Source organism: Leuresthes tenuis, unplaced genomic scaffold (assembly GCF_036924035.1).
Source record: "Leuresthes tenuis unplaced genomic scaffold, fLeuTen1.0.hap1 SCAF_13, whole genome shotgun sequence".
In the NCBI taxonomy this organism is placed as follows: Eukaryota; Metazoa; Chordata; class Actinopteri; order Atheriniformes; family Atherinopsidae; genus Leuresthes; species Leuresthes tenuis.
In genome coordinates, this window is record NW_027325367.1 from 4251651 (window position 1) to 4278480 (window position 26830).

Below are 26830 nucleotides of genomic sequence, written 5' to 3' on the forward strand. Positions count from 1 at the left end.
GGTTTGATGCCTTTTGTCGACTTTAGTGCCTGACAATGAAGTGACGACGAACCTGAGAGGTTACGTCAGCGATGGGGTGGTGGAATAACATAATGTGCAGCTTAAAATAGTCATTTAAGCTTCTAAAGATAACCGAAGGAAAGGTAAAGAGGTATTTATGGGAAGAAAGCCACTTTATTTTTCCATTAGATTAATTGGATATGAGCATTGGAGCACAGTCAGATGAGCTTTTATGTTGTGAGCAGTTACAGCTACGATAAAAATGGTTAAAGATGGCATCAAAATGGTTGTAAACATTGTGTCTACTCAACTGTATTTAACCTGATAATCATTTTTTCTTTGAAACTGTAAGTATTGAGTGTTTTTTACCCTTTGTGAGGAAGGACCTTTGATTCTTATGAGTTTACACCCAGAACATTGTGTGAGATTGAAGATTATTTTACATCCTCTTCTTTTCATTCCGTCTGTTTATGATTCATTATATATTGTGGGGGTTTTTTTGGCTGCCATTTACAACTTTGCTTCCTTGTTTTGGTCTGTAAAGATGTTTTAACATCTCCTTCTTGGCTTTTAAAATGATTTAGAGCGGTTAGATAATTACATGCAGCAGTAGATGGATTATTTACTGACAAACATTAATAGATCTTACCTATTTTTTGTGTTGTTTGTGTGTTTCTTACCTGGTTGTAACATTAGTGTCTCTGGAGTTAATTTGTAGAGATATTCATGAGAAGTTATACTTCACAAGCTGTCAAATTAAACAGGAAATGGCGCCTGACATAGTCTGGGACAGATTACATTGTTAGCCTGACACCACAGACATTTTCAGATGAGTAAATGCATATATTTATCACCTTCTGAAACTCATGGGACCTCGGCCTGCCCTCTGTGTGACTGAACAGTTTCCATCCATCTTTTTGGCGAATGGAAACACTGCTCTTGGCGTTTAACTGAAGTGGACAAACTAATCTTTGATGCCCATTGAGCTGCAGCAGTAATTTGCACCGTGTTAGGTTTTTCAAAAGGGCCGTCGTCATCTTATGAATATCGCAGAGACGGTGTTGATGTGGAAGGACATTTAGGCTGAAATAGATGAGCACAGGTGTTTTAATTAGGTCATTATTATATCTGAGATTAATACCATACATTAAAGCATTTCTTTATGAATCACAAGCCTCATTGTAATCAAACTATTTAACCGTTTTCCTAATGTTTTCCTAATTTCGTTCCGCTACGCCACACAACACACTGCTTTGAGCTGTTTTAACCACACTTATACACACTGTCCAGCTTCTGTTGCCTATGGAGATTCTCCTTTAGCTCAGTTCCCTAATCCTTAACCATCCTTAACCTAAACTTAGCTAAAAGCAGTAATCTGTGTCCATGTTCGCTGGAAGCCCCATGAGTGAGTGTGACCTGAGGCAGTGGTGTTGTGTTGTGTTCCACATGCCAACAGAGTGGTTGTGATTTGGACCCTTTATAAGATTATATTTGATCCAGCCCGTGGCATCGCTCCTTCGGTGCGTTATCCGCACACACTCCTTAAAACACACTCAGCCCCTCGCAGCAATGGGCCGTTTGACAAGAGGAAAATTGGTTTGGTCCACAGCTTCACACACGGGCTAAATCTGCTTATTCTGGTGGCTTCCCAAAACCTTTAGCAGCGCTCTGTATGTGTTCTCCTGAAAGCACGCACGTAATATAGCCAATTGTGTGGCGTGTCTTTGGAGCTTTCTAACAACTCCACCCTCGGTCAGAAGATGAACCGGGCCTTCACTCCCACTGTGTTTTGACAGACTGTGTAATTGCTGCGCCACACTTTGCTTTATTTCCCCCTTTTCTCCGGTCTTTGTGTACACTCTCTGAGCAGGAAGGCGTATTGGTGTCTGTAAATCATTCATACTGAGCAACATTTGAACCTCAGCTGTAAGAAATGCCGGAGAAAAGTATGAAGCGTCGCCCAAAACACCCCGACAACCACCTCTTCTCAGGCTGGAAAAGGGAACAAATGCTCAAACTGCATCGATAGCTGCTGTCTGAACTTTGGTTTCCTGATCAGAAACCAGCCGATACAAAGAGGCATCGCAGCACTGAAAGACAACGCAAAGACACCCAACTATAACCAAAAACGTACCTTTTATACCTGCCAAAGAGGTCAGAACTCTCAGCATCATTTATTTACTGTATTTAAGAAGAGAAACAGTCTGAATAGAAACACTCAGTTGGATCAGATTCAACCGATCGGGCACAATTCATTTTTAATCTGAGAGGTTAACCCTGCCTGATTGTTTCTCTCTTTCTGTGCACGTTTAAACCTCATGCAGGCAGAAGTCTGTGGTGGACGCTGTTTTTTGGAGGCCTTGGAACAGTTCAGGATCGTTGAACCTTTGTTTTAAACTAAAGTTTTGCTGTTTTTTTGTTCCTGAGCAGTAAATTCGGTGAGCAAAACTCATCCACAGGTCCATTTTCACTCCGCTTGCTTGTAGACGGCAGGAGAAGTTCACCTATACGCCTCATAGTTGGGAATAAAGTTTAAGGCGTCAGAACTCTCCAGCATCATTTATTTACTGTATTTAAGAAGAGAAACCAGAAGACTGAAGAATAAAGGAGTGGGTTAAATCATGAATTCTCCAGCTACATCGATTCAAGACTTAGTGCATCAGGGCCCTAAAACCAAAAGCTGACCAATCCAGCGTCTCAGACAATAAATGGAGTTCGGTGACAGTTATATTAATTTACTTTAAGCGTGACAGAGCCTTCTTTACTCCGGTCAAGCCGACACAGAGGCACAGCACAGGGGAGGGAAGGGTTAAACATTTTAAACATGTTATCTGAGAGCTCCAGTCCTCCTAAAGCAGGAGAAGCCACATGTCAAAATGCTTACTGTGGAGGATAAAAGCGGGCCCACCATTAATGCCGCAGCAGTTAAAAATGAAGGCAGTAGTCTGGTGTAGGTGATAAACATTACACACACACACACACACACACACACACACACACACACACACACACACACGTGTGTGTTAGCTTTAGCATTCCTGCTTACATGAAGAGATGCGTCCCACAATGATGCAACGCTCACATCTGATGGAGGAAATGCTGCGGCTTTCGGTTTTTACTCATTATAACCATTATATTTAGCTTTAGCTCTCCTTATTGTCATCATTAAATCCCTGCAGACTCGTGGTCTTATTTTCACCTTTGGTGAAAAAGAAAGTGCCTTGATTTTTAAAAATGTTTTTGTTCTTTTGAGGCTATTCTCCAGAATCCCAGAAACAGTTTCATTGTTCAAAGAACCAATTAAACTCTTCTGAGGACGCTTAATGGAAAAGTCTGGAGGTTTGAGGACCACTCTGCGTGCAAAATCAGTTTTCTCATCATCCGAAGAGTTTAAACTTGCTACAAAACATATTTTCATCGCATGAAATGTTTAGTTGCAAGCCTTATTATCAGGAGAATTCATTTGGTGGGAAGCCTCTTGGGACAAGATCAAAGCCTGCGTTGTGTTTCCTGTTTTAAATCCCAGGATCATTTATGCTAAATAATCTTCTGCCATTGTTGCACCGGGAAATCTCGGGTTAAGCTCTGCCTACAAACAACCCCATTAAAGTACATCGTATCCCTGGCTGATGGAGTTCCCTTTGTTGTTTTAAATTTACCCTGGTTGTACTTCTACACATGTTCAGGTGTGCTGCTGTGTGCTGGGGACTGACGGCTTCCTGTTGGAAACCCTGAAGTATCCCCTCTGGTCATATCTGCTGCTTTGTTTCTTATTGCTGTCATTTGGCCTGAAGGGAGCCAGACTGCTTCCCAGACCGGCTCTCATTGGTCCTTATCGCTTCCCCTGCAAGGGAGATAAAGCATGAAAGCTATTTGCCTCGTTAATATACTCACACGTGCACACGTGTGCGCACGCACGCACCTTTGAGTGACAAGAGGAAGCAGAAATAGTCTCTCTTTGCTCTCACATTTTAATGTTATTGAACCGAGCTGTTATCTAATCACAGATTAGCAGCTGACTCTGACATGCCCATTGTTCAGCCTTTTCTCTCCTCTTGTATCCTTACCTCGCCTGCCTGTCAGTCATCCTCGTGTCTTTTTTGTCTTATCCTCGGCTTTTCGGTTTGCCGAACATACGGGGAACCTGTTGAATTAGGATTCAGTGTGTGTATCAGTGGAGCTCACCTCTCTCTGGCTGCGAGACCTTTTTAAACCCGTGTAATTAACAAACTTCGGCTGCTGAAGCACAGACCAGCTCATTACAGAACAATATTTTAGCTGTGGCCTGAAGGCTTTTGCACTCATTTTGAAACAGTTCCAGCAAATGCGCTGATTAAAAAGCTATTGACCCAAACAGTTTTCCTCAGCACAGATTGTAAAATACCAAGAGTCTCAGCCCAGCAAACTCATTTTTTTTAATTACAGCGGCAGCCAGCGCGATGCACCTAAATATGGGATTAGAATGCAGCCAGGCCTGTGCTCAGCGGCGTGAAAAGAGCATGAGTTTCCTTTGGCATGGCTGCAGGGCTGCAGGCTCGCACGTCACACTGCATCTCTCAGCAGAGCTAGGAACCGTTAGCCCGGCATACCAGAGGCAGAGAAATGGCCGCGGTCTCTAGACTTCAGTTAATGTCTTCACACGCCATAGAAAAGCCCTGCTAACAGAAACACTGATTGCATTACCCAAGTTTCTCTCCACCGTTGTGTAAAAATGACTGTAGCTGTGGTCCTGCTCCAGGTGGCAGCTCTCTTAATTCACCTTGAACTCGTAATTGTAAAGGTCTGCCTGTGGCCTTTATTAAAAAGAACATTTAACAAGTAAAAATAATTCAACTTGGGCCCTAAAGTTGCTCAGGGACACTGAACTCTGTGGAGTCCGGCTTTATTTTTGTGTATTTTTCCAACCTGCACGTATCTGCATTAAACTACAAACTATGACTACTATATAGATATTATATATCTATATTATTATTATTATATTATACTATTATATATATATATATATATATATATATATATATATACCCAGCAGCTCTTTCGCAGTCGGCACAGTCCCAGACCAGAAACAAGAGGATATTGGTGCAGTAGCAGCATCAGTAAGTTTAATACTTGGGTTACATCATGCCTGATCGTGCTTTCCTTCCTGTTCAGAGGACGTTTTTAATCCTAAATCAAAGAAATATGAGCGTATTTTGCTTGAAAAGATCGTCTAAAAGCATTCACGTGATCAGTAATCGCAGCTAAAATTGGGCTGAATTTGGTGTAAAAGTAAACGTTTGGTATTAGATGTCGAGGCCTGCATTCGGTCCAGATTTCACCATGACTGGTAACATAAAGAGGAGTTTCCTCTCTAACGCTGAGCTAAACCACCACATAACAAATGACTCCACCACACTGTCATGAAGCTGATCTGCGGGGATATTTGAGCGGTGTCGTAAATAATGCACAAACCCTGCAAGATTATCCATGAAACATCGCATATGTTGAAAGTTTCCACATTATCGCCACATTTTCATCAACGTTCAGACACCAAATCAGTCAATTTTCAAAGAAAACTCAGCATTGAAACCCTGGTTGGTGTTTTCTTGGATTTAAGTTCTGCATATTTTATACTTTTGGCTGCTTCTGGGATTGTATTTATGAAGTAATAAGGACTAAACTGTTAAACTACCCGGGCGTGTTCACGGCTAAATGAGGCCTTCAGGTGGAGGTGATGTTGAGATCACGGGAAAGAAGCTTGAAGGTGTCGTTTAACAGACCAAATGAACATGTTCGTATGTGGAAAAATACAGTAAAAAGTAAAGTTCTTTCTTTGAAATCTAAACTGCTGCTTCCTCCAGGGGCAAAAGTCTCCAGGTTCGCTTCAAGCCTGACTGAGTCAATATTGTCTGATCTGTGCAGCGAGGGGGGGGGGAGTCCCATATTTCAGCTGGTGAAAGAGCCCCGAGGCTCTGCGCTCAATATTGATGCCCACTGCGAGCCTCCTGGCTCTTCACCAGGCTACTCACTCCTGTGTGGGACTTACAGTCCAATTACATCAGCTATCTCCCAGGCTTTGTTTCCAGGCCCCTGTGAGTGCGTCTGTATATCTGCACATCTGTGTGTGTGCTGCAGTTTTTATGATGGGATGCTGGTGATTTTAAGAACTAATACAGCAGGACTGACTCTCCATCGTGTCCAACCTGCCTCTTGGTGAGTCTCAGTATGTGTCTCGTATAGCTGTGAAGATGAGAAGATTTTTTCCTCTTCTTCTCTTGCAGACAGCAGCTTGACAGGAAGCTTTGTTTAACACTTGTGCTACAAAACTCCGAACAGATCTTTGTTCTCTGTCTGGCTGCCTGAGTTATTTTGCTGTTGTTTTTCCCTACATATGTGTTTTAAACCTGACTCACCTGTCAGCTACCCTTCACATTTACAAGTTATTTATCTGGCAAAACGCTGCAGGGTGTGTGTGCCGCGTGAACAACAGAATCAGCTGATGGGTTGGATCCCTCTCAGCTCCACAGAACATTTTTAGCACTTTTCAGCTCAGTTTTGGTTCATTTTTGGGCTGTAACCTCTCCTCAAATAGCTAAAAAACAACAAAAAATCCATCCTGCAAATCATTTGCTGTTTAATTCACGTTGTTGGGCTCAGTGGTCGCTCTGTTCAACATGGACGGTTATTTCAGCGTGTGCACGTGCTGCGTTTGTAGCAGCTTTGATGGAGCAAACAAGCAAAATGTCTAAAGTTTGGGAGCATTTCAAAGAAAAGAAAAGAGAAAATACTGTACAGTGTGTCCATTGGAAAAGCCAGTTAGCTTAGCACGATAGCACAACGTCAATGCTACAGCATCGCAGCAGAAAGCAGCCGGTTCACATGTCGAGTGGAGCAAACACGAGGGAACATTTCACATTAGCATTTTAATGGAAATCAGTCGGCTTGTTAGCTGAGAAGGACGCGAGCAGAGAGCTGAGGCAACTTGTGTTGGACAAATAGTGGCTAATTTTAGTTGAGATGTCACCAGAAAATGTCACCGCTAGCACAAGCACACCGTCACATGTTCATTAATCAGAGCAGCTTCAGCCTGGAAGCTGGTAATGTGAACTAATATTCTCAGTCACATCAAAGTCCAACCAGAATAATCAATAATCATCAGCTTTATCAGGCTTTATCGTCCCTCTAAAATCAGAGACTGCTGGTTAAGGTGTCGCGTTAACTGCTGTCATTTCACTCTCTGTCTCTGAGTCACTGTGTCGTCTGATAACAGACAACGAAACAGGAAATAAGAGGCTTTATTTGGACTTCAGCTGCATTAAAACACAGTATATGAAAGCAGAGAAGCAAACGGATGTTAACCGCTCACACAGCTGGATGTTAGCTTGAAAGCAAGCGCATTGTTTTCTATAGGGTACCTTTAGGGTAACCCCACTTTATTCTGGAAAAAGATGCTGTTTAGTCCACCTGTTGAGCTGATTTAGGCAGAAATACTGAGAACAGATTGACCTGCAGTGTCATTAGTGCTGCCTTTTTCATTCTACCTCCTTTAAGAAACAATGAATACTGCTCTAACCCAGAAAGATGTCACATTTAACTCACTGTTTGTACATTTATCCAGTAAGTTTCTATGGATTTTTCCAAGGTCTCAGTTTAGGAAAGCAGAGAGTGCGTCCTGCTGGGTGGATTTAGGTTTATTCAATTCAACATTTATTACACTGAATTAAAAAAATAGCATACAAATGGACACAAAACCTAACGTAAAGCTTTGAGAAATCTTAATATGGATGCCTTTTTGTTTGAAAAGCTAAAACCAAGCTAAAATCACCACATCTGATTCATTTTGGATTCATTGTGCTTCATTTTAAATACGGTTTGTGTGTTTTATGACCACATTGAATGCGTCTGTGTCGACCCGGGGCATCTGTACTTAAAAAGAACATGATGTACATGATGGTGTGAAAGGAGCTTCTATTTGCTTTGCCAAGCGGACTCTTATCAGGCTCTTTAATGGCCTCCTTGAACTGAATATTTGACTGAATATTTGACATTTACCCACAGATGGAAGCCGTTCGGGGCTCGTCTGATAATGGGCTTGTTCGGCACTTCACTCTCCCCATCACACACTCCTTCACTGGGATTTTCAGGATGCTTTTCATCTCTGTTTTTAGTTTGTTGTTCCAGGAAAGTATAGTTCTGAAAAATGCATCACTGTCAGCATTAGTTCATCTGCTGCGGGTTATATTTATCCCATTAGCCCTCCTGATAATTCCCAAAGTGGCTGCTGACGCAAATGAATGGACTTACAGTAAACTGAAGGTCTGTTGGTTCCCAGTGAGCAGTTCTCTTAATGCTTTACCAGCTGTATCTGTTAGCATCTGGTGTCAAGTGGATCTGAGAGAGTAGCAGCAAAACAGCAGGTTTTATGTGTGGTATCCAGCTTTTTATCATCCTTCAGCACTGAAGAGTGGGTTAAGTAGTTAGTTTACTTTGATTATGAACATTTCAGCCTCGGTTTTCATTGTCAGATTCCTTTTTGTTCCCTGCAAACACTGTGATGCCCGTAAAGTTATGTATGAGTCTCCAGCTTTGTGAAGAAATGTCATCAGGAGGATTAACCCTCTTGTACCCACACTGATTATCCAACTTTCAGATTTCCACCACCATCCTTGTGTCATGCGGCCTTAAACGAGGAGCCTATTTTTCACCCCACAGATCAAATCCAATTATCAGCAGAGGAGCAAAGATCCGGTCATCAGGTGTGAATTTAAAGAGAGTCTGATTGAAACAGTCACATGTAAAAGACTGATGTGTTTTCTGAATGCCGTTAAATTAAATTTGCTGATTCATGCTTAAGTTCGTGCAAAGCACTGTAACTTTCCCACCGAGATGTAAATTCACTTCCTCCTCATTTCCATAGCAGCGCCGTCAGAAAAGCTGCCGAGTCAGCACCGACCGTGCCACGAGAGAGGAGAGAAACTTTATCAGCAGCTGAATCTCCTTGCATAGATGCATCCACATGTGGGCAAATGGATGAGTGAGGCGAGGATAATGCTGAAGCGTTTTCTTAGAAAGTTGGTCGACTTTTTTCAGAGTCTGGGGAGGCTTCCAGCTGTTTGATTTGATTTGAGTTGACGTCATCTTTATGGACGTCGTTCTTGTTTTGAGCGTATATCTGTGAGCTTTAGCGTACGAAGTTGGATATTTTGTGGGAAAAATCTCTGCTTGTTTTGTGCTGCATTGATCCAAAAGACACACGGAGAACAACGCAAAGAGAATACTGATGCTGCCATTATTCTACCGGTTCAAACCTCCCTTTCAAACTTCTTCAGTAAGCATATAGAGAGATGAATTATTCTGCTAGGAGCTTGTGATGGAGCCACAGCATGAAAGGCTAATGAAAAGTAAAGACCTGTCTCCTCTTCGCCGTTATAAAGGACCGATGTTGAATTAGGCCGATGGATTGGTTGGCATCCGGCAGTAACTTTGTGTTTTTCCTTTTTGTTGCTTTCAGCTATGTCCAAATCACTCGTAACAGTCACGAAGGACTTACAGCACAGCAGAGCCGTGTTTCTGTCTATTAACATCGAGCTGATTGAGTTGAAATGTTCAGCAGCGGAAACACGTTTGAGCTGTGCCTGACGAGCAGACGGTTTTAAAGTGGTCAGCGAGCTGGTTGGTCGCCTCTCTTTGGAGGAGAACCCAGATCTCACTGGAAAGATTGTACATGGGAACGTGTTGGGATCCCCCAGAGGCATGTCTGGGGTCCCCCACTGGTCCCGCTGCCTCGATCGATGGAGCTTATCGATTGATCAACTCGGTGTTTCAGCTCATTTAAACTGAATCGCACAACATCGGGCGACAGACCCATGAAACGGGGCAGTTTCCTGTCTGAAACTGTGCACTTAAGGGCAGAAATGTGACTTTTTCCCTAATTAATCATTTACATGTTCAAAGATTGTCTGTTAGACATGAGCAGCGGTGGAGATGAAGCACACCTTCAGTGAAGAAAGAGTCTGTGGACCTTTTGGTCAGGTCTTTTTCTGCCTCAGAAGGCTAAATGTGATGCGGAAATCACTGATTTCTTTTTAACTTGTTGAAAGCAGCTGGTGAGGCTCCTTAACGACCGTTTTTGTGCTGATTGTTGTTGCTCAGTAGCAGAAAATACGTTCACGCGTCATCTCGCCTGCTGATGCAAGCTGGAGTGAATATTTCACACGCCGTCGTTCTGGAGCGCCTCTCGAATATTTCAGGGCTTCAGTGCGTGTGATAGAGGGGCTCATCACACTTATTTCTATCATATTTTACACCAACAGCCACCTCTCCGTCTCTTTTTGTGTCCTTTTGTGGTTGATCGTGGCCGGCTGGCGACTCCTGATGTCACATTCGCTCAGGAGTCGATCTCACCCTCCGTCTCATTAGCATTCGGCTTTTCCTGCGGGCCTCATTGGAAGTGAAGGCCAAGGCTGAGTCAATTTTGTTCCTGGAACAGTAAAAGACAAGGTCCCCTCTCACTCAAGAAGGAATGCATTCATTACAGAAAATGTACAGCTGAACTGGAGGGCTGAGGCTCATTTTTACCAGCATTTACATAGATTTTACATGTGCATGGAAGAGCGATTCCATGTAAAACCATCAGTTGTTTTGATATTAATATTCTGTGCTGAGGCACCCTGCTGAGAAGTGATTTACCTCAGAGATATTTGCATTTCGGGCCCTTACACCGGGTGCTTTGTTCAGAGTTTAGTGGTTTTTCATCTTATTTGCATGTAGGACAAACGCAAATCTCCCCTTCTTTCCGTCTTTCTTTCTTTCTGGTAAAGTTTGTCTTCTTAAGTCAAAGTTACGGTATTTTCCCTTTCGGAGATGATTTATTAAACCCGGAGAGGCCGAGGGAGAGACTTTGACAGAGAGCGGCGTGGAGGACAAGAGCAGCCATTCACACAACAGCAGGCTTCTTAACTGCTGAAAGCTGTCACCTCCTCTGAGTGCTGTGTGTGTCTGTGTGCCGCCGCCGCCTCTCCAATACAGCTGTCAGGGCCTCCTCCAGCTGACACCCAGTCGCAGCCTGCCCTCTTCATTCAGTCTCGCTTTCTCCGGGGTGATTAATTCATGAGGTGTAATAAAACACTTCCGAGACATTTTAATGCTTCTAAAGATAGAACAGAAAAGATATATGATTAAATTTGCATTTGAGATTAACCTGGAAAGGTGCTTTATTAGGCCTTCAGCCCCATAAACACGGCAGCAGAAGTGAAAAGGGGGAATTTTCCATCCACAGACATGACAAGAGTACAAATCTGTGAGGGCAAAGAGGCAACAAAAATAACTTGTAGAAGAAAGGGAGACTACTGCAGAAGCAGAGATGTATCTGTATTGGGAAAAGTGTCAGAAAAAGTCTCCAAAGTGCGTGTTTTTATTTAATTTCCGTTACTTTTTGTCTGGACTTCCTGTGTTAGCATGCAGAGATGCCCTGTGATGTCTCACCAGATGAGAGTTCAGTGCTGTTGGGCTGCTTCTGCACTCAAAGTCCGCAGATATTTGCCCTAATTATCCTTCCTTTTCATCAAATGAGTTCCACACTTTGGATCTCAAGGCATCTTCGACTCTTTGTGGGATTTGGAGCAAAATCGAGTGGAATCGAAACATGTTTGTGACACATTTGATGTCATTAGATATTAAAATCTGAGTGTTTCCATTGGCTGGAAAATGACATTTGATCCACATTTGCATTTATGCAGCACTGGAGCCAAGAGGCTGCTCTCTTGATGTCGCAGCAGCTGCTTTCCCAAAGCGATCCTGAGATTTATTAAAAAGTTTCATCAGGAAACGCTCCGACACGCAGTGACCTTTATATGCATTCTGCTGCCATTGGGTAACATTTGGTGGTGGAGCCAGTGAGCCCCTCTGAAAGCTTGGCCATGAAGGACCGAATGTAAATGCACTCGTTGGTGTGTTTACACTCACAGAAATAAGATGTCTGCTGCTGCTGTGGTAACTGTGGCATCAGGCATGACTGTGTGGGGTCAGGTGACCTTTCAGCAGACTGTAGGGATCTTGTTTTCACGAATGTGGTCACGCCGAGCAGATTTCTTTCACACCTCGCACTGTTAATGCAACCAAACCGTCGCCAGCTGCATTCTGATCATGATCTGTTGCGCATTTACATTCTGCATTCGCAGGTTTCTTTCCTTCAACCAGATACAGATCATTAATGCTCAGGTTGTAGCAGGGTGACCTTCATCCGAACAAGGCTCCTCCAAGAATACCGAGCAGCAGGCGTTAATAGAAACCTGCCCGTCTCACTCAGCTACACACATTTCAGCAGAACACAACAATGTTGACCACAGATTTGTGTGTTGAAGCTAATAAAGATGAATTGTGGATATGAAATAGTAGTTTTATAAGCCGAGCTAACAGAATAAACCCCTTTCAGGGGGTCCTGAGGAGTGATGGGGAGTGTGGGTGAAATGAGGAAGGAAGGGGGGTTGATTGTGACCAGAGGGGAGGAGTGTGATGAAGGGGCAGCGAGTCAGGACCCTGCAGGCAGTTGAGGTGTCAGCATGCGGCTCGCTGCGTCCCACAGAGGCTGCTGTAATCTGGGGCCTGCTGGTCACACAGAGGCCAGGCCGAGTGATTCATCTTAGTTAGGGAGCTGTCCAGCCAACTCTCTGTGGACTGCAACACATAATCACACACAGCTCCAACATTTCGAGTCAGAACAGTGGAGCTTGAACACACAAACTAAATATTTTATGACTTTTCGTCTGGACCTTCCGCTGCCATCTCCTCACCTTTAACAAGTCTTAACCTAACATGTCATTTAACCCTGATCTGAGACTTGATTTATTCATTTGTGTGGCTTCTTTACACTTGTGTACATGTTTACACACGTCAGCCACCATTACAACAGAAAAACTAAGCTGTAGATTAACTCCTTATGGGCACGACTAAGATGGAAATAAACCTGATAATCAGTAGAGCTTCAGGCTGGATTACGTACCTTATTCAAACAGTTTAATTGTAAAGTTGATCCCAAACCGAGCTTTGCATCTTTTACAATCTTTGAGCTCCACCACAGAAGCTGTAAATATCACACATGGGTTGACTTTGAACCCATGAAACAACAACTAAACACCGACCTCTTTACTGTGTAATCGAGTTAAAAACTCCCAAACAAGCTGGTACTTGGAGTTTGACTTTAGAGTCAGACTCGACTCAAAACATTTGCATTTCCATGAAAGATGAGACTCTTTCAGGGATGAGTGCAATGTGATTTGGTTTAAAGCGCCTCAGTAGACCTTTTTTAGCCATAGTTTCCTGATCTTAATGTACTATTTGTGAATAATTATGCCAAGTTTTCAGCTAATAGCTCTTTGGGAATCACCTTAAAGGTGCAAAAATCCTATTTTCTGTCTGTCAAACTGTGTTTTCTTTGCTGTTTTTCATAGAAGAAACTAAAGAAATTGGAACAAATTATGTGTCTTTGTGACAGGCTGCTAGTAACAAAGTGCCTAAAGATCCAATTTAAAACTACATCTTTGCTAAGTTGTCTGTTATGTGTCGACACTGGTTCATCCCTTGAGTTAGGATCCTTTTTTCTGATTGGATCTCATAGCTCAAAGTTAAGTGACACAACATCCAACAAGAACTGGACTGAAAATGAGTGAAAAAGCAGCGAATGTCCAAAGAAAAGCTCAGAGGAACTATTGCTGTAGACTGTTTTTCTACTGATTTTTTGTTGCATTTTAGTCATTCAACAAGTCTCAGCCTCTTAAGAAAACCAGAGCTGTGGTAAATATGTAAGACTTTGTGAGTTTTCAGATACCGCTATCTGGTTTATCTACTTACCAGGATTAACAAACCCAAACAAACGCACGTTTGGCAGTAAATCTTCCTGGTGGATATTTTGTCAGAGGTACCAAGGTGTGAAATATCAACATCAGCCTTCACTAATGACAACAGCCCCGAGTTCTGTGGGTGTGTTCTTTAGGTTTCGTGTGCTCGAGTTGTTTATTAAAGCTTGTTGTCAGTTTGCTTGATGGCTCAGGACACAGGCTGTGTTTAATTCACCCGTCTGTGCGTCCCTGGGAGTGTTTTTATTCTTTCCCTCAGCATGCTTCTAGCATTATTAAAGGCATTAATCTCTTCATCTGATGCCTTGTTACGACACACTCAAGCCTCCACAGAGCAGCACAAAACGCACTCACTCACAAGCTGGTGCCAGCAGTGCGGTTGCTTTAAATGACGGCATCTTTAAAGGTTCTACAGAGGCCCGGCACGTGTGAAGGAATGGATCATCCCCATGGTGCTCTGTTGACCACCACCAACAAGTTAACCTTTAAGAATATAGAGGATTATGGGTTTCCTTTAAAGGGGAACTCCAGTATTTTTACATCTGGACCTTATTTCTGGCATGAAATAAGTTAATTTACTCACCGAGAACAGTTTGGCGAAAGTCGGTGTCCTTCGAAAGCTAAGAACGTCCATATTACTCAAAGTCGTTGTTCACATTGTCAAAACCGGATAAATATCCTGCCATGTTGCACAAAACTATCAGCAGCAAACTCCGTGTGAAGTTAGCCGACTGTCACAGAGCACGGAGTAAATAAACTGTGCTGCGGGGGGCGTGTGGATGACGTGGTCCCAGTAGAGCTCCTGTGTAGAAATCCCTCCATTAGCTCTCCTATAGCTGCAAGTAGCCACACAACAGCAGCTATGAGCTAACAGAGCTATAGCACACGTTCGTTCATTCATTCTTCTTAAAGTATTGGTGAAATAAAGACAGATAATGCCTTATTTAGAGGCTGCATCGTCTAAGCCCCGTTCACTCCGTTATATGGATCTGGAGTTATCTAAATATCTTCTGAAGGACGCCGACTTTCACCACACTGTTCTCGGTGAGTAGATGAACGTATTTCATGCCAGAAATAAGGTCTAGGTTTAAAAATACTGGAGTTCCCCTTTAACTGGTAGTGATGCTGGATAAGTTGCAGTATGATTCACGGTCAACTCTTCCTTGAGTTTTCCATGATTGTATTTGGCCTGGTGAAGCTTCGCCTCGTTTAGATGACGCCACACAGTTTGTAACCTTCGTTAGTTCAAGGTGTTTACTTACGTTGTCCCCAAAGAAGATGTTTTAATGGTTGTTTTTAAAAATACTAAGACTGAAGTCATGCATCAACCAGTGGAAGACGTTCTTTCACTGTTGCAAAACAGTATTTGTTTAGCCAACAGTCAGCCTTCAGTTCTGTGTTGACTGGAAAACATGAAGGGGTTACGGAAGCTAACCCTAAACTCGTGTGGTGGAGTTGATCGTGTTTTTTTAGATACCCAAGTACACCGTATGTGTCAGGCGTGGAAGGAAAAACAATCTTCAGGCTGCTTTCATACAGAATTCATCCAACAGGAGACATAAATCCCACACTTCTGTTCCCTCTGCCCAGTTCAGCTCACAGTAACCTCTGAGTTTTGAAGGAATTCTAGAAGAGTTGCCACATTGTTTTGACAAGTAGCCTCTAGAGATTTTCTTTTCTGAAAATCTTGTCCTCCCTGCTGGCTTCGACTCTCTCACTCTGCTGAGTGGTACATCCCAGGGATGCAGAGCTGCCTGCATCCTATATGCTATCTGTTTAAAGAATTTCTCCTCAAATAAAGGCTGAGGACTTTATTTACAGCAGTTGTTTTGGGCCTCGGGCCTTAATAAGACACGGGCCTTTATTTCAAATTTTCTTTATTATCTGTATGACTTGTTTTTCTACAATGCTTCATACCTCAAAATGAAATCTGGAACAGTCTCTCCGACAGTTGAGGGAAACTCGCCTTCTCCCCTCTGAGTAAAAAAAAGTCAAACCTTTGCAGTGGATTGCAGAGAGAGATGTGCCAAAGTAGTTGGATCAACAAAGTAGCCAACAGGCTAACATACGACTAGCTTGACAAGCTGTTACTACACACTTAACACCACCTGCTCCATGTCAGATTAAAGCCCCATCTTGAATTTTTCTGGCTAGAAACCTGTTCCTATTCGGGCTTTGATTGTAAAAGATGGGGATGTGCAAACGTGAGCAGCAGCAGGTGATCAGAAGTGGTTTTTGTTTTAGATGCAACCCCACAACATGTAGGTGCAGCTATATTTTTCCCTTTTTATGGTGCCACCATACGTTTGAAGGGTTGCTTTGTAAATACATGAAACCTGTTCTGTTTGGAGAGGATTTGTTACCTACATTAATTTCACTGTTTCCGTTTGCTGCTGCCTGAGGCTGAAATGCAGCTGTCGGTCACACAGATATCGCAACATACGCTTGTTTTTTTTAAGCCATTTGGTTCTGAAAATTGAGGCTCTGGGAGCGAAAAACGTTCTTTGCAACAGAAGCTGAGCATATATTAAACATTTCGTTGTACCTGAGCCAGAGAGACTGAGTTACTTCCGTTGTTCGACCAGCTTTTAGCCATTTTACAAGGTTGGGGTAGAAGGATGGTTTTACTGTTACTTCCACTGAGGTTTTAAAGGGGAACTCCAGTATTTTTAAACCTAGACCTTATTTCTGGCATGAAATACGTTCATCTACTCACCGAGAACAGTTTGGTGAAAGTCGGCGTCCTTCAGAAGATATTTAGATTCCTCCAGATCCATATAACGGAGTGAACGGGGCTTAGACGATGCAGCCTCTAAATAAGGCTTTATCTGTCTTTATTTCACCAATACTTTAAGAAGAATGAATGAATGAATTCAAGTAATGAGTAATGATTTTGAGTCTCCACCGGCTGTCGTGTGTCTTTGTTTTACGAGCAGATAGCATGTATCGCTCTCAGAGAGCTGTCTAAAGGTAAAAACCCTCCCCTTCCCTGCCTTTCATTGGCTCTGACCTCGATACTCTTCTTCTGTGTATATGAGTTTGGGAGGAAAAAAGCACACAGATGTGTGGAGAAAAACAGCTGAACATCAGGCCGAGGAAAGAAGTTAGCCTCATTCCACAGATGACAAATGCTTAATCAGAATAGTGTGATTATTCCTTTAAAATCACTCAGTAAAGGTGGTAAAAAACCTACTTTTTTATCTTATTTTATTTGAGGGAAACCTTGGTGATTAAACCCATTCAGAGCAGTTGAAAGTCGTAACACACAGTAACAGGTTCCCTCTTGGAGGACCCCTCCACCTACATCTGTGCTGGTCCCAGTTTTTAGGAATATTTGCTCTCGTTTTCGTTTTCAGATTGAATATTCATGAAGTTATTTAAAGCAACACCAGGCCCGCGCACTTGGCTCCAAATCGAGCTGAAGGTTACTTGCGATGGAAAATTGAACTCGGGCACTTTAAAAGTGTGCAAACTGCTCTCAGAACTCTTAAATAAACACCAGGGGCTCGTGTTTACCAGCTCAGCTTGTGATGTTTTATCATAAAACGCAGCAAAGGGATGAAGAAGATCAAACTTGAGTGAGTCCAGCTTTCTTTGGATGGAGGGCTGACTCACTGTGTGACCCCGGAATAATTCAAACTTTAAAAATCATGCTTTCCTTGAGGTGATTTTCCTTTTCTGGCTGCAATGATTGACGTAGATGTGAAAGACAAACCTCTGCAGGATGCATGCAGTTCGTCAATTAAGTGAACACAAGATGACTGTTTTTTTTAATCATATGTAAGATGATTCTCCAGACTGTTTTCTCTCTACTTTAGTCCTTTTTTGTCAGTTTAAACTGATCTTAAGATGTTTGTGTTGTTGTATCTTCTTTATTTCCAGGTCCAGTATCCCACTACAGTATTATTTTAGGGTTTTTAAGGATGTATTCTAATTATATACAAGTGGACGCTTTGTACGATACATTTTTTTACCTCGTTGTTTGGGGTATTTCACTATTTTTATGCCTTGGATTGTCTTTCTCAAGGATTCCTCTTGTGGCTCAACCTTTATAATGAGACGCCCTCTTTTTCTCTCAGGTGTTCCGTAAAAAGGCGGTGGAGTTGGGTGAGAAGCTGCTGCCAGCCTTCAAAACCCCCACCGGCATCCCCTGGGCTCTGCTCAACCTCAAGAGGTACAACACTCACACACATGCACCCGTCTTCTCGACCGCTCTGGCTGTATTTGAGGCAGCACGTCTGTTTTGATGCTCTCATGCTTTAAAGAGCGCTGTGGTCTGCGGCTCGGTTTGTGCCAGACGAGCACAAGCGCTCACATGCTGAGATGCTTTAATATGACAGAAAATACTGGCCAGACAGGATCAGTATTTTCCTCGAGTATAAACCTACGTCAGCCTTTATGACGCACCGTCAGGGGTTCCCACGATGTTTGAGAGGGAGATGTAACACCGTCTTTTGTTAAAGGTCCTCCCCCCACTGATATATTGGATGTTCTGAGTGGCATCAGTATGTTTATTTATGTAATATATTCTCTATGAGCAGACGTCTGCACATCGCAGGTCTTTGCCTGATATCGTTACCCAGTTACACTCTGGCTGCACTGGAGGCCTTAAACACTGGCTCATGTTGTGTGTAGTACTGAGGATTATAGATTTATTCAGTCTGTCTGTAACTACCTCAAATTGGCATCTTTACAGTTGTGTTTTTGGCTGATCAACGGTCCAAGAAACATAAACAATTATGAGATGATGAAAGTTGAACTTCTGTCTTCTGTGCTGGTTTGACTTTTCTTTAACTTTTAGTTAATTAAGTGGAACCAGACATTGACTGTTTCTAAAGATACTAATCCCAAGAAAAATATTTGATAAACACTATGCTGCCAAAAGTATTCACTCACCCATCCAAATAATTAAAATCAGGTGCTCCAATCACTTCCATGGCCACAGCTGTATAAATCCAAGCACCTAGGCATGCAGACTGCTTCCACAAACATCTGTGAAAGATCTCAGGAGCTCAGGGAATTCCAGCGTGGTCCCGTGACAGGCATGTGGCCTTCAGATTAGCTCAAGAACAGTGCGTTGAGAGCTTCAGGGAATGGGTTTCCATGGTAACTGCATCCAAGCCATACATCACCAAGTGCAATGCAAAGCGTCGGATGCAGCGGTGTAAAGCACGCCGCCACCGGACTCTAGAGCAGTGGAGACGCGTTCTCTGGAGTGACGAATCGCGCTTCTCCATCCGGCAATCTGATGGAGGAGTCTGGGTTTGGCGGTTGCCAGGGGAACAGTACTTGTCTGACTGCGTTGGGCCAAGTGTAAAGTTTGGTGGAGGGGGGATTATGGTGTGGGGTTGTTCTTCAGGAGCTGGGCTTGCCCCCTTAGTTCCAGTGAAATAAACTCTGAATGCTTCAGGATACCAAGAGATTTTGGACCATTTCAAGCTCCCAACTCTGTGGAAACAGTTTGGGGATGGACCCTTCCTGTTCCAACATGTTCCAAAGCAAGGTCCATAAAGACATGGATGAGCCAGTTTGGTGTGGAAGAACCTGACTGTCCTGCACAGAGTCCAGACCTCAACCCGATAGAACACCTTTGGGATGAATTAGAGCGGAGACTGTGAGCCAGGCTTCTGGAAGAATGGTCAAAAATTCCCACAAACACCCTCCTAAACCTTGTGGAAAGCTTGTCCAGAAGAGTTGAAGCTGTTATAGCTGCAAAGTGTGGGCCAACGTCATGTTAAACCCAATGGATTAAGAATGGGATGTCACTGAAGTTCCTATGCATGTAAAGGCAGATGAGCCAATACTTTTGGCAATATAGTGCATGTGCAATGGAGGGAAAAATTAGAATTCAAGAAGCTCCAACAAACACGCCTCCAAAATAACTTTCATCCACCAGGAGGAATTTAGTAGCAATTTAAGCTAAATTTAAATAGATGTTATTCCCTTCTTGACTGGATCACCGTTAAAATAAATGATTTGATCAGATTAAAAGGGAGCTATATAAGTGTAGACCGTTTACCAAACAGGAATGACTCATTTTAATGATATACATAGCTGGCATATAAAGTATCAGCCGTTAGGATGCATGATAAAAAGATTCTGGTGGAGCTTTTCCCTCCATCTCTCTCCCCAGAGGAACTCCACGCTGCTGTCTGTCAGCTTTTAATGAGAAGACAGGTTGTCATGACGATAAATTCTGTGACAAATTAATTTTCTTTCCATCTGTATGAATGAAACCATCGCCCTCACCTCTTTGTCCTTCTCCCTGGGGTGAGCATGCCCCCCCCAGGGGAGAAGACAGTGCTTGTGTGTTCACCTGTTCCCCAGAGACCCAGCAGATTGCTGCCGGTGACGACTTTACCTGCATGGCTGAGCTGGGATAGCTTTGAAGCAAATGCAAATTACACAAGAGCATGCGAACGCAGCAGCTGGGGACGGGAAACTTAAAGATGCTAAGATTTGCCTTCTAAATAAACCCAACCATGGCACCTGTGAAATCCCCTCATTTCTTTATATTTTCCTGACTTTCTTGTAATCTTTTAAATTGGCCTTGATCAGTAGTTCTCCAGGCTTTCTGAAGGTGTTTCAGAGTTTTTCTTTGGACATTTTCTGCTTTTTCACTCATTTGTAGTCCAGTTCTTGTACCTGAGCATTTTTAGAGAAATGTGTTTTTAACTCTGACCTATGAAACATTCAAGTATTAAAAAAGGCTCCTAACTCAAGGGATGAATCAGTGTTTTGGGTAGATAATACCAGACAAATTAGCATAGATTCATCGCATCATTTGTTCCCATTTCTTTAGTTGCATCTATGAAAAACAGCAAAGATAACACAGTTTGACAGACAGAAAATAGGATTTCTGCAGCAACAAGGTGATTCCCAAAGAGCTATTAGCTGAAAACTTGGCATATCTCAGCATGGTGTGCAGTGTGTCCTTAAAACATTTGAGGAAACTGGACAAGTGGAGGACAAAAGAAGAAGTGTCAGGCCTAAAAAACTATCTACAGCAGATGAACAGGATCTGAAAGTGATGTCCTTAAGAAAGAGGAAAAAATCCAGCTGTGACCTGACAGGACCTGAGAGATGCATCTGGACCTTCAGCTGATCCATCTACTGTTGGCCCAAGCCTCATCAGAAATGGTCTCCATGGAAGGGTGGCTGTCAAGAAGCCATTCTTAAGGAAGGGAAACAGGGAGAAAAGGCTGAGCTGTGCCAAATGACACAAGAAGTGGACTGAAAATCAGTGGCAACAGGTCTTATGGAGGGATGAATCCTCCCCAGAGCCCGGACCTCAACATTATTGAAGCAGTGTGGGATCATCTGACAGAGAACGGAACAAAAGGCAGCCCACATCCAAAGAAGAGCTTTGGGATGTCCTTCAAGAAGCCTGGAGAACTATTCCTGAAGACTCCTTAAAGAAATGACAGAAAGCTTGTCTCAGAGGGTTCAGGCTGAGTTGGAGAATAAAGGAGCTCAGACCAGATATTCACTTTAAAGCTCATTAGAGTAGTTCAAACTCTGTTTTTACCTCATATATGCTGTATTTATAATTATGTGGGTACACGTTTCAATAATGAGGGGTTGCTTTCAGTTACAATGGGGAAAAACCTCTGTTTGGCCTTCAGTTGGCTTCCTGAATATAATTTATTTACAACAGTAGGTGCAGTCAGGACTGAACCAGAGAGAGAGAGAGAGGAGATCAAATCAATTTACTGAAAAGTTGAGATGAGAAGTTCTTTTGAACAGGACCGTTTGGAGCTGCCTGTGTAACCTTGACCCATATTGAACACTCGATCGCGATCATCGTATCTTCCGTCATCCCCTGTTACTTCTTTACTTTAACTTCCTTCATTCTGGGTCATTTTTTCACTTTTTCCTACTTTCGTGCACTTCCTTTTGTCCTTGCTCACTCCATCCATCTTAACTTGAGTGTCGTCTCCCGCTGTTTCAGGGCTCGGTACTCTCAGTCCACTCCACTCCGTGGCCTGGTTACCTTTATTCCCTTTTGGTCGTGTGTCATCACTCTGCCCTGCGGCTGTCTGCAGAATCTGAGCAACAAGAAATAAGGCCACAGTTTAAAACGTGTTATTGCTCCGGCAACAAGTGAACCTGCCTGCAAGATAAATGCCTTTCCTTCTCTCACGTCTGGGCCACTTTTCCCAGTGGAATTACGGGTTTGTAGTTTTCCACCCAAATTAAGTCCCAAAGTGTCTTTTCTGTTTCTGATACAACTCTAAAGATGACACCTTTGTGCCTGTCAACAGACCCTTTCACCGCGTTCTTGTTTTCCAGCAGTATGGAAATGCAACATCCCATGTGATTAGCAGCTTAAATTCGCTACTTTAACCGCCTGTTGGATCTTTAAAGAGTAGACAAGTGTTCTTTTGCACTCTGTGGTCGAAGCTTTCAAGCTTGTTTTGCATCTGAAATGAGCTCCGATGCACCAAACGGGGACGTCACCAGTCCATGGTGCACTATACTGTACGCATCACTATTTTTTCTGTAGGAAACACTCGAATAAGCTCAAAAACAGGCTAAAACAGAAATATTCTGGCAGCTCAGTGTGGAAAAGACCTTGTCACATGGTGGCACTTACAGTGTTAAGAAGCTACACAGGAAGCCTATTTAAATTAGCTGTGGAAGTAAGAAAGAACATGTTATGGTATTACTCATTATGGAGGGAAATCTCACCCCCTTTCATGTACTTTAAATTTATCCTCGAGACTCGGGGACCAATAAATCAGGAAAGCCTCGTAAAGGTTCATTTGTCAGCCCTGTCCTCACAGATCCGCCGGACCTTCACTCTCTTCCCCTGCCTGACTTCCTCCTCCCTCTCTGTGTGCATAAACCCGTTAATTGCCACTAACTGAGCGGAAAATGCTGCTGAGATCCACTTGATTTATTCAGCTGATCTGCAAGAGATTGAGTCTCATTATAGCAGATCGAGTGGCACTGGAGTCGCTAGATTTAAGCTTTAAATAGTCGATTCAGGGTGCTCCAAATGTTGAAAATTGCATTTCTGGGATGGCCGATTTGTTGCTTCTGCCGAATAAACACTGCGAGGGAGCGTTTTCTGTGGTTTTTCCTGAATGAAAGCTGACTTATTTCCAAAGTTTTATCACAGACTTATGGAAAAGAAGAACGTCTTTGGTTCCAGTGAAAGGACTCTAATTAGAAAGCATAAGAAATTACAAAGAACAACAATCAATATTAGCCAAGTAAAAGCTTTTTTTTTTTATTCAAGTAAAGCCCGGAAATGGATTTGTGGTTTTTTCCTGCCTCTCAGTAATTCAATAAAGATGATTTAATGGTTTTTAGCAAAGTCCCTCGTATCAGAAGTGTTTCAGTCCAGCTTCCATAAAAATCTGTAAATTAAGAAAAATATTGACGCATATGCAAGTGAAACCCAGTTTGGCCTTTTTGCCGTTGCTCTAACTTAATTATAAAAAGTAAGAGACGTCTTTGAACATAGTTTATCCTTAATAAATGCCCATACTCTTGGTAGTATAGTGTAAATATGGCTGTGAGTACTAAGAACTTTACTGACCTCTGATTCCTGAGACACTTTCTTCCCCTCTGACACACACACACACACTAGTTACCCAGTCGTTATTATCTGCTTTGGCCACAGCTTCCCACAGCTCTTCTATTAACATTCAGACTGATAAAGCCCTTGCAAATCGCTCCCACCACACTCCATGCCGACTGGCCTTAATGGGATCAGGCATAGTGTGAATGGGTTTGTTGAGCTGTCTGAACCTGTGCTCCACCCTAAGATTATCTGTTCAGTCCTCTCTGCAGCCACCATGACGATGACTGTATCCCGTGCACGCTTGCATACATGCATCTAATTATTTCCTTTGAAGCGCCAATAAAGCATTGGATAAATGTTTGCTGCTGCTTAAAGTAGCGAAAGAACATCTGAAAATGGCAAAGAGCAAAGAAAACACTTTGAAAGGTTAAGTGATACATCTGAGTCAGATGTTTATTGGTGCAGTTTGAATTTATGGGAACCTTTTAAAGTGTTCAGCCTATTCAGAGTCAGAGTTGCTCCTCTTGGATGCGGTTTCTTTTCTCTTTTATTGACTTATTCTGATTTAAAAGCTACATTAACTCCTCCGTCATCACCTGCTGTCACCAGATTCGGAGAATAAACGGATGTCATCATCTTCATGAAACTGCAAAAGGACTAAACTCCCACTTTTGCCCTCCCTGCTCTGCTTCTTTATCCCAGAGAGAACGCTTTTAAGTTGTCAGTTTGATGCAAATTTGCTTCGTCAGCCACAAACTCTCAAACAGAAGTTGGAGTTTGGTTAAAGGTTTAGATGGAGAATGGTTTTATTCTGCAGACTAATGAGGCTGAAGCAGTGGGCGTTTTTTAAACCTCTAACATCAGACATCCGAGCTAACTCTAACACAACGTCTCTTCAGATATTTGCACGGGCAGACGTTTGCTCTCATGCATGACAAAGATTTAAAAACGGATAAATGGATCGGTTGTCCAAGCCAAAGTCGAATTAAGTGCTACTCAGTTGAAATGTTAGCTTTATGGACTGCATCAGCTGGATTTGGCACAAATGTTGTGTATACAAACACTGATCAGTGTGGGAGTTGGATCGTTGCAGTCGTGCATGTGCACTGTTTACATTAATCATAACTAATCTGGAAGCTAACAGGAATGTATGAAGCAAAGCTGGCCAGTAACAGCAAAGCTGAAGAACTTGTAAACAACCAAGATCAAGAGATTTAGCTCACAAAAAAGCCAGTGAATGGACACAAGTGTTCTTTTCTGTTTAGAATTGATGTTTTCACAGATAGAAGTCAAACACGTAAAAGCAGATTCTGATAATTATGGTGTCCAGATTTAATCTGACACATCTTGCATCACAGCACAAGCCATCGCTGGCTGTTTACATACAAAAGTGAAGACTTTTTTGGATAATGCAAACAGTTTCCTTTAAGCAAGAACTCTTCATAAACCACTCACTTTCCAGGTTGAAGCGTTACAAGAGGTCCTGAAAACCGTAAACCTGCTCTGTGGTCATTATTTGTGGTTTATCGTTGGAATAGTGAGACGAAACATTATTCTTAGATTGGATATGTGGAGCTAAGACTGTTTCTGGGGGTCTTACTGATGAACAAGGGGAGTATTTTTTTACCATGGCGACAGTTATGAATAGACACATGCAGCAGCCAGACAAATGTGATATTGCTAGCAACATAGAATCCCAGCCCTCAGGCACTGTTTGAAACAAAGAAAAGCCAGACTTTCAGGGTAAACAGATTTGTTTTAAAGAACACACCACACAAACGCACACTCGCCCTCTCAGAGCAGCAGTAACCTAAGGCAGTGGAAGGCAGCCATGATTTAAGGCCTCTAATTAAGTTGCTAACTGTGACACTATCACAATTCACATTTTCTCTGTGCCTGGAGGAGGAGAAGTGCAATGGATTTTAGGACGGGGAGGAAGAGATTCAAGTAGTGGAAAAGAGGGGTCACGGCTTGGTCGGGCCAGAGGACGGTGGAGGTGATGTCGTCGGGAACAAAAAGGAGAATTGGGCCTTAAAATAGGTCTGAACCAGCCGCAGAGCAGAAATGAATTTGAAGACTGCTGCCTGGCAATATCTTTGAGGAGCCTGAGAGGGTACGACCGGATGTGACACGATAAATATAAGTTATGGAGATGAAAAGCCTTTCTTTTTCTTTTTCCCCAGGTTACTGGTTGGCACCACAGAGCTAAAATTGCTGTTGTTGGCTCTGCAAAATGTACTGGAGGGTATGAAAGTAGCAGGCTGGGATTTGTTGTCTTACAGCTGGCAGGGAAATGGCTGTGGGTGTGAGAGAGTTGCGTGATAAAAAGATTGGACAAAAGGGGCTGCAAAACACCCAGAGGGGGGCAACATATCCTCCAAGGCAGAGCACGGTGGTGTCAGTGTGTGATGACCCAGCTTTGCATCCGTTTCATCAAAGGAACCTCTTGACCCCTTTGTTTACTCAGTGTAAAATATGTGAATCTTAGTGGCTGATATTATCTAAAATAAAGCCCTCTTTCGTTAGATTACAGCCTACGTTCACCATGGTATCGTTTCCATGAACTAATGCAATGTAACAACATTCGTTTCCATCATGACTTGCATTCATTTTTCACCACAATCTTGTAGTGATGAGAGGAAAGTGGAGGGAAGGGGGGGTCTCTCAGTGGGGTTAAGCTCTGGACTCTGTGGCCAATCCATGCGTGAAAATTATGTCTCAGGCTCCCTGAAACGCCCCCGTTTGAGTCCTCAGATTGTCATCTTTGAGTGCACCCATGGCCATCCGAGAGGGAAAAAAAGTCTGTCGATGGGGGGAAAAACCTGGTCGTAATCTATCTGAACTCCAGCCTGATCAGCTGGAGCAACTAAAGATCATAATGGCCCCCTTCACAGGCTTGTACAGTAGGCGTAATGACTTCATCCTCCACTCTTCTTACCCTCGTGCTCCCATCACCCTGGAGCAGAGTAACCCTGAACTCATCAGACCACATCACCTTTCCATTGTTCCCAGTCCAATCTTTGCTCCTCCCTGGCAAATTGAATCCTTTTTCCTTCTTTCATTACCTTCACTTATGAGTCCCAGCACCCTCTACTTCTCTTTAAATTCTACCTAAATGCTCTTACTTTCACTTTTAAACATATTTTTTCATTTAATTTCATTTTAGTTTTAATGGATTGGATTGGTTGTTTAAATGATCTCCAGTTACTGTCAAGATTGTCTTCCAACTATTTCATTTAATCAAAGATGGCGTTTCACCTCCATCCTTCCGGTGTTTAATGATTGCATTGGACAGTTTTTAACCCAACTTTAGCAGTTTAATCATTCTCCTGGTTGTTATATTTGCTTTCTGAAACAGAGAAACATCGTTTCCATGACCACAGCACGTGTTTTCAGACATACTCACTGCTTCAGTTGGGGTTAAATAATCATAGATGGATCATAAATTGACTGCTGAAACGCATTA

At 42.8% G+C, this 26830-nt stretch overlaps 1 protein-coding gene across 1 annotated transcript in view; it reads left to right on the forward strand.

The window, feature by feature from the left end:
- Positions 1 to 26830, forward strand: part of man1a1 (mannosidase, alpha, class 1A, member 1) — a 105578-nt gene that overhangs the window by 54881 nt on the left and 23867 nt on the right. Inside the window, exon 5 of the mRNA XM_072362789.1 lies at positions 17912 to 18006. Coding sequence (XP_072218890.1) covers positions 17912 to 18006 — 95 coding nt within the window. The remainder of the gene's footprint in view (positions 1 to 17911; positions 18007 to 26830) is intronic.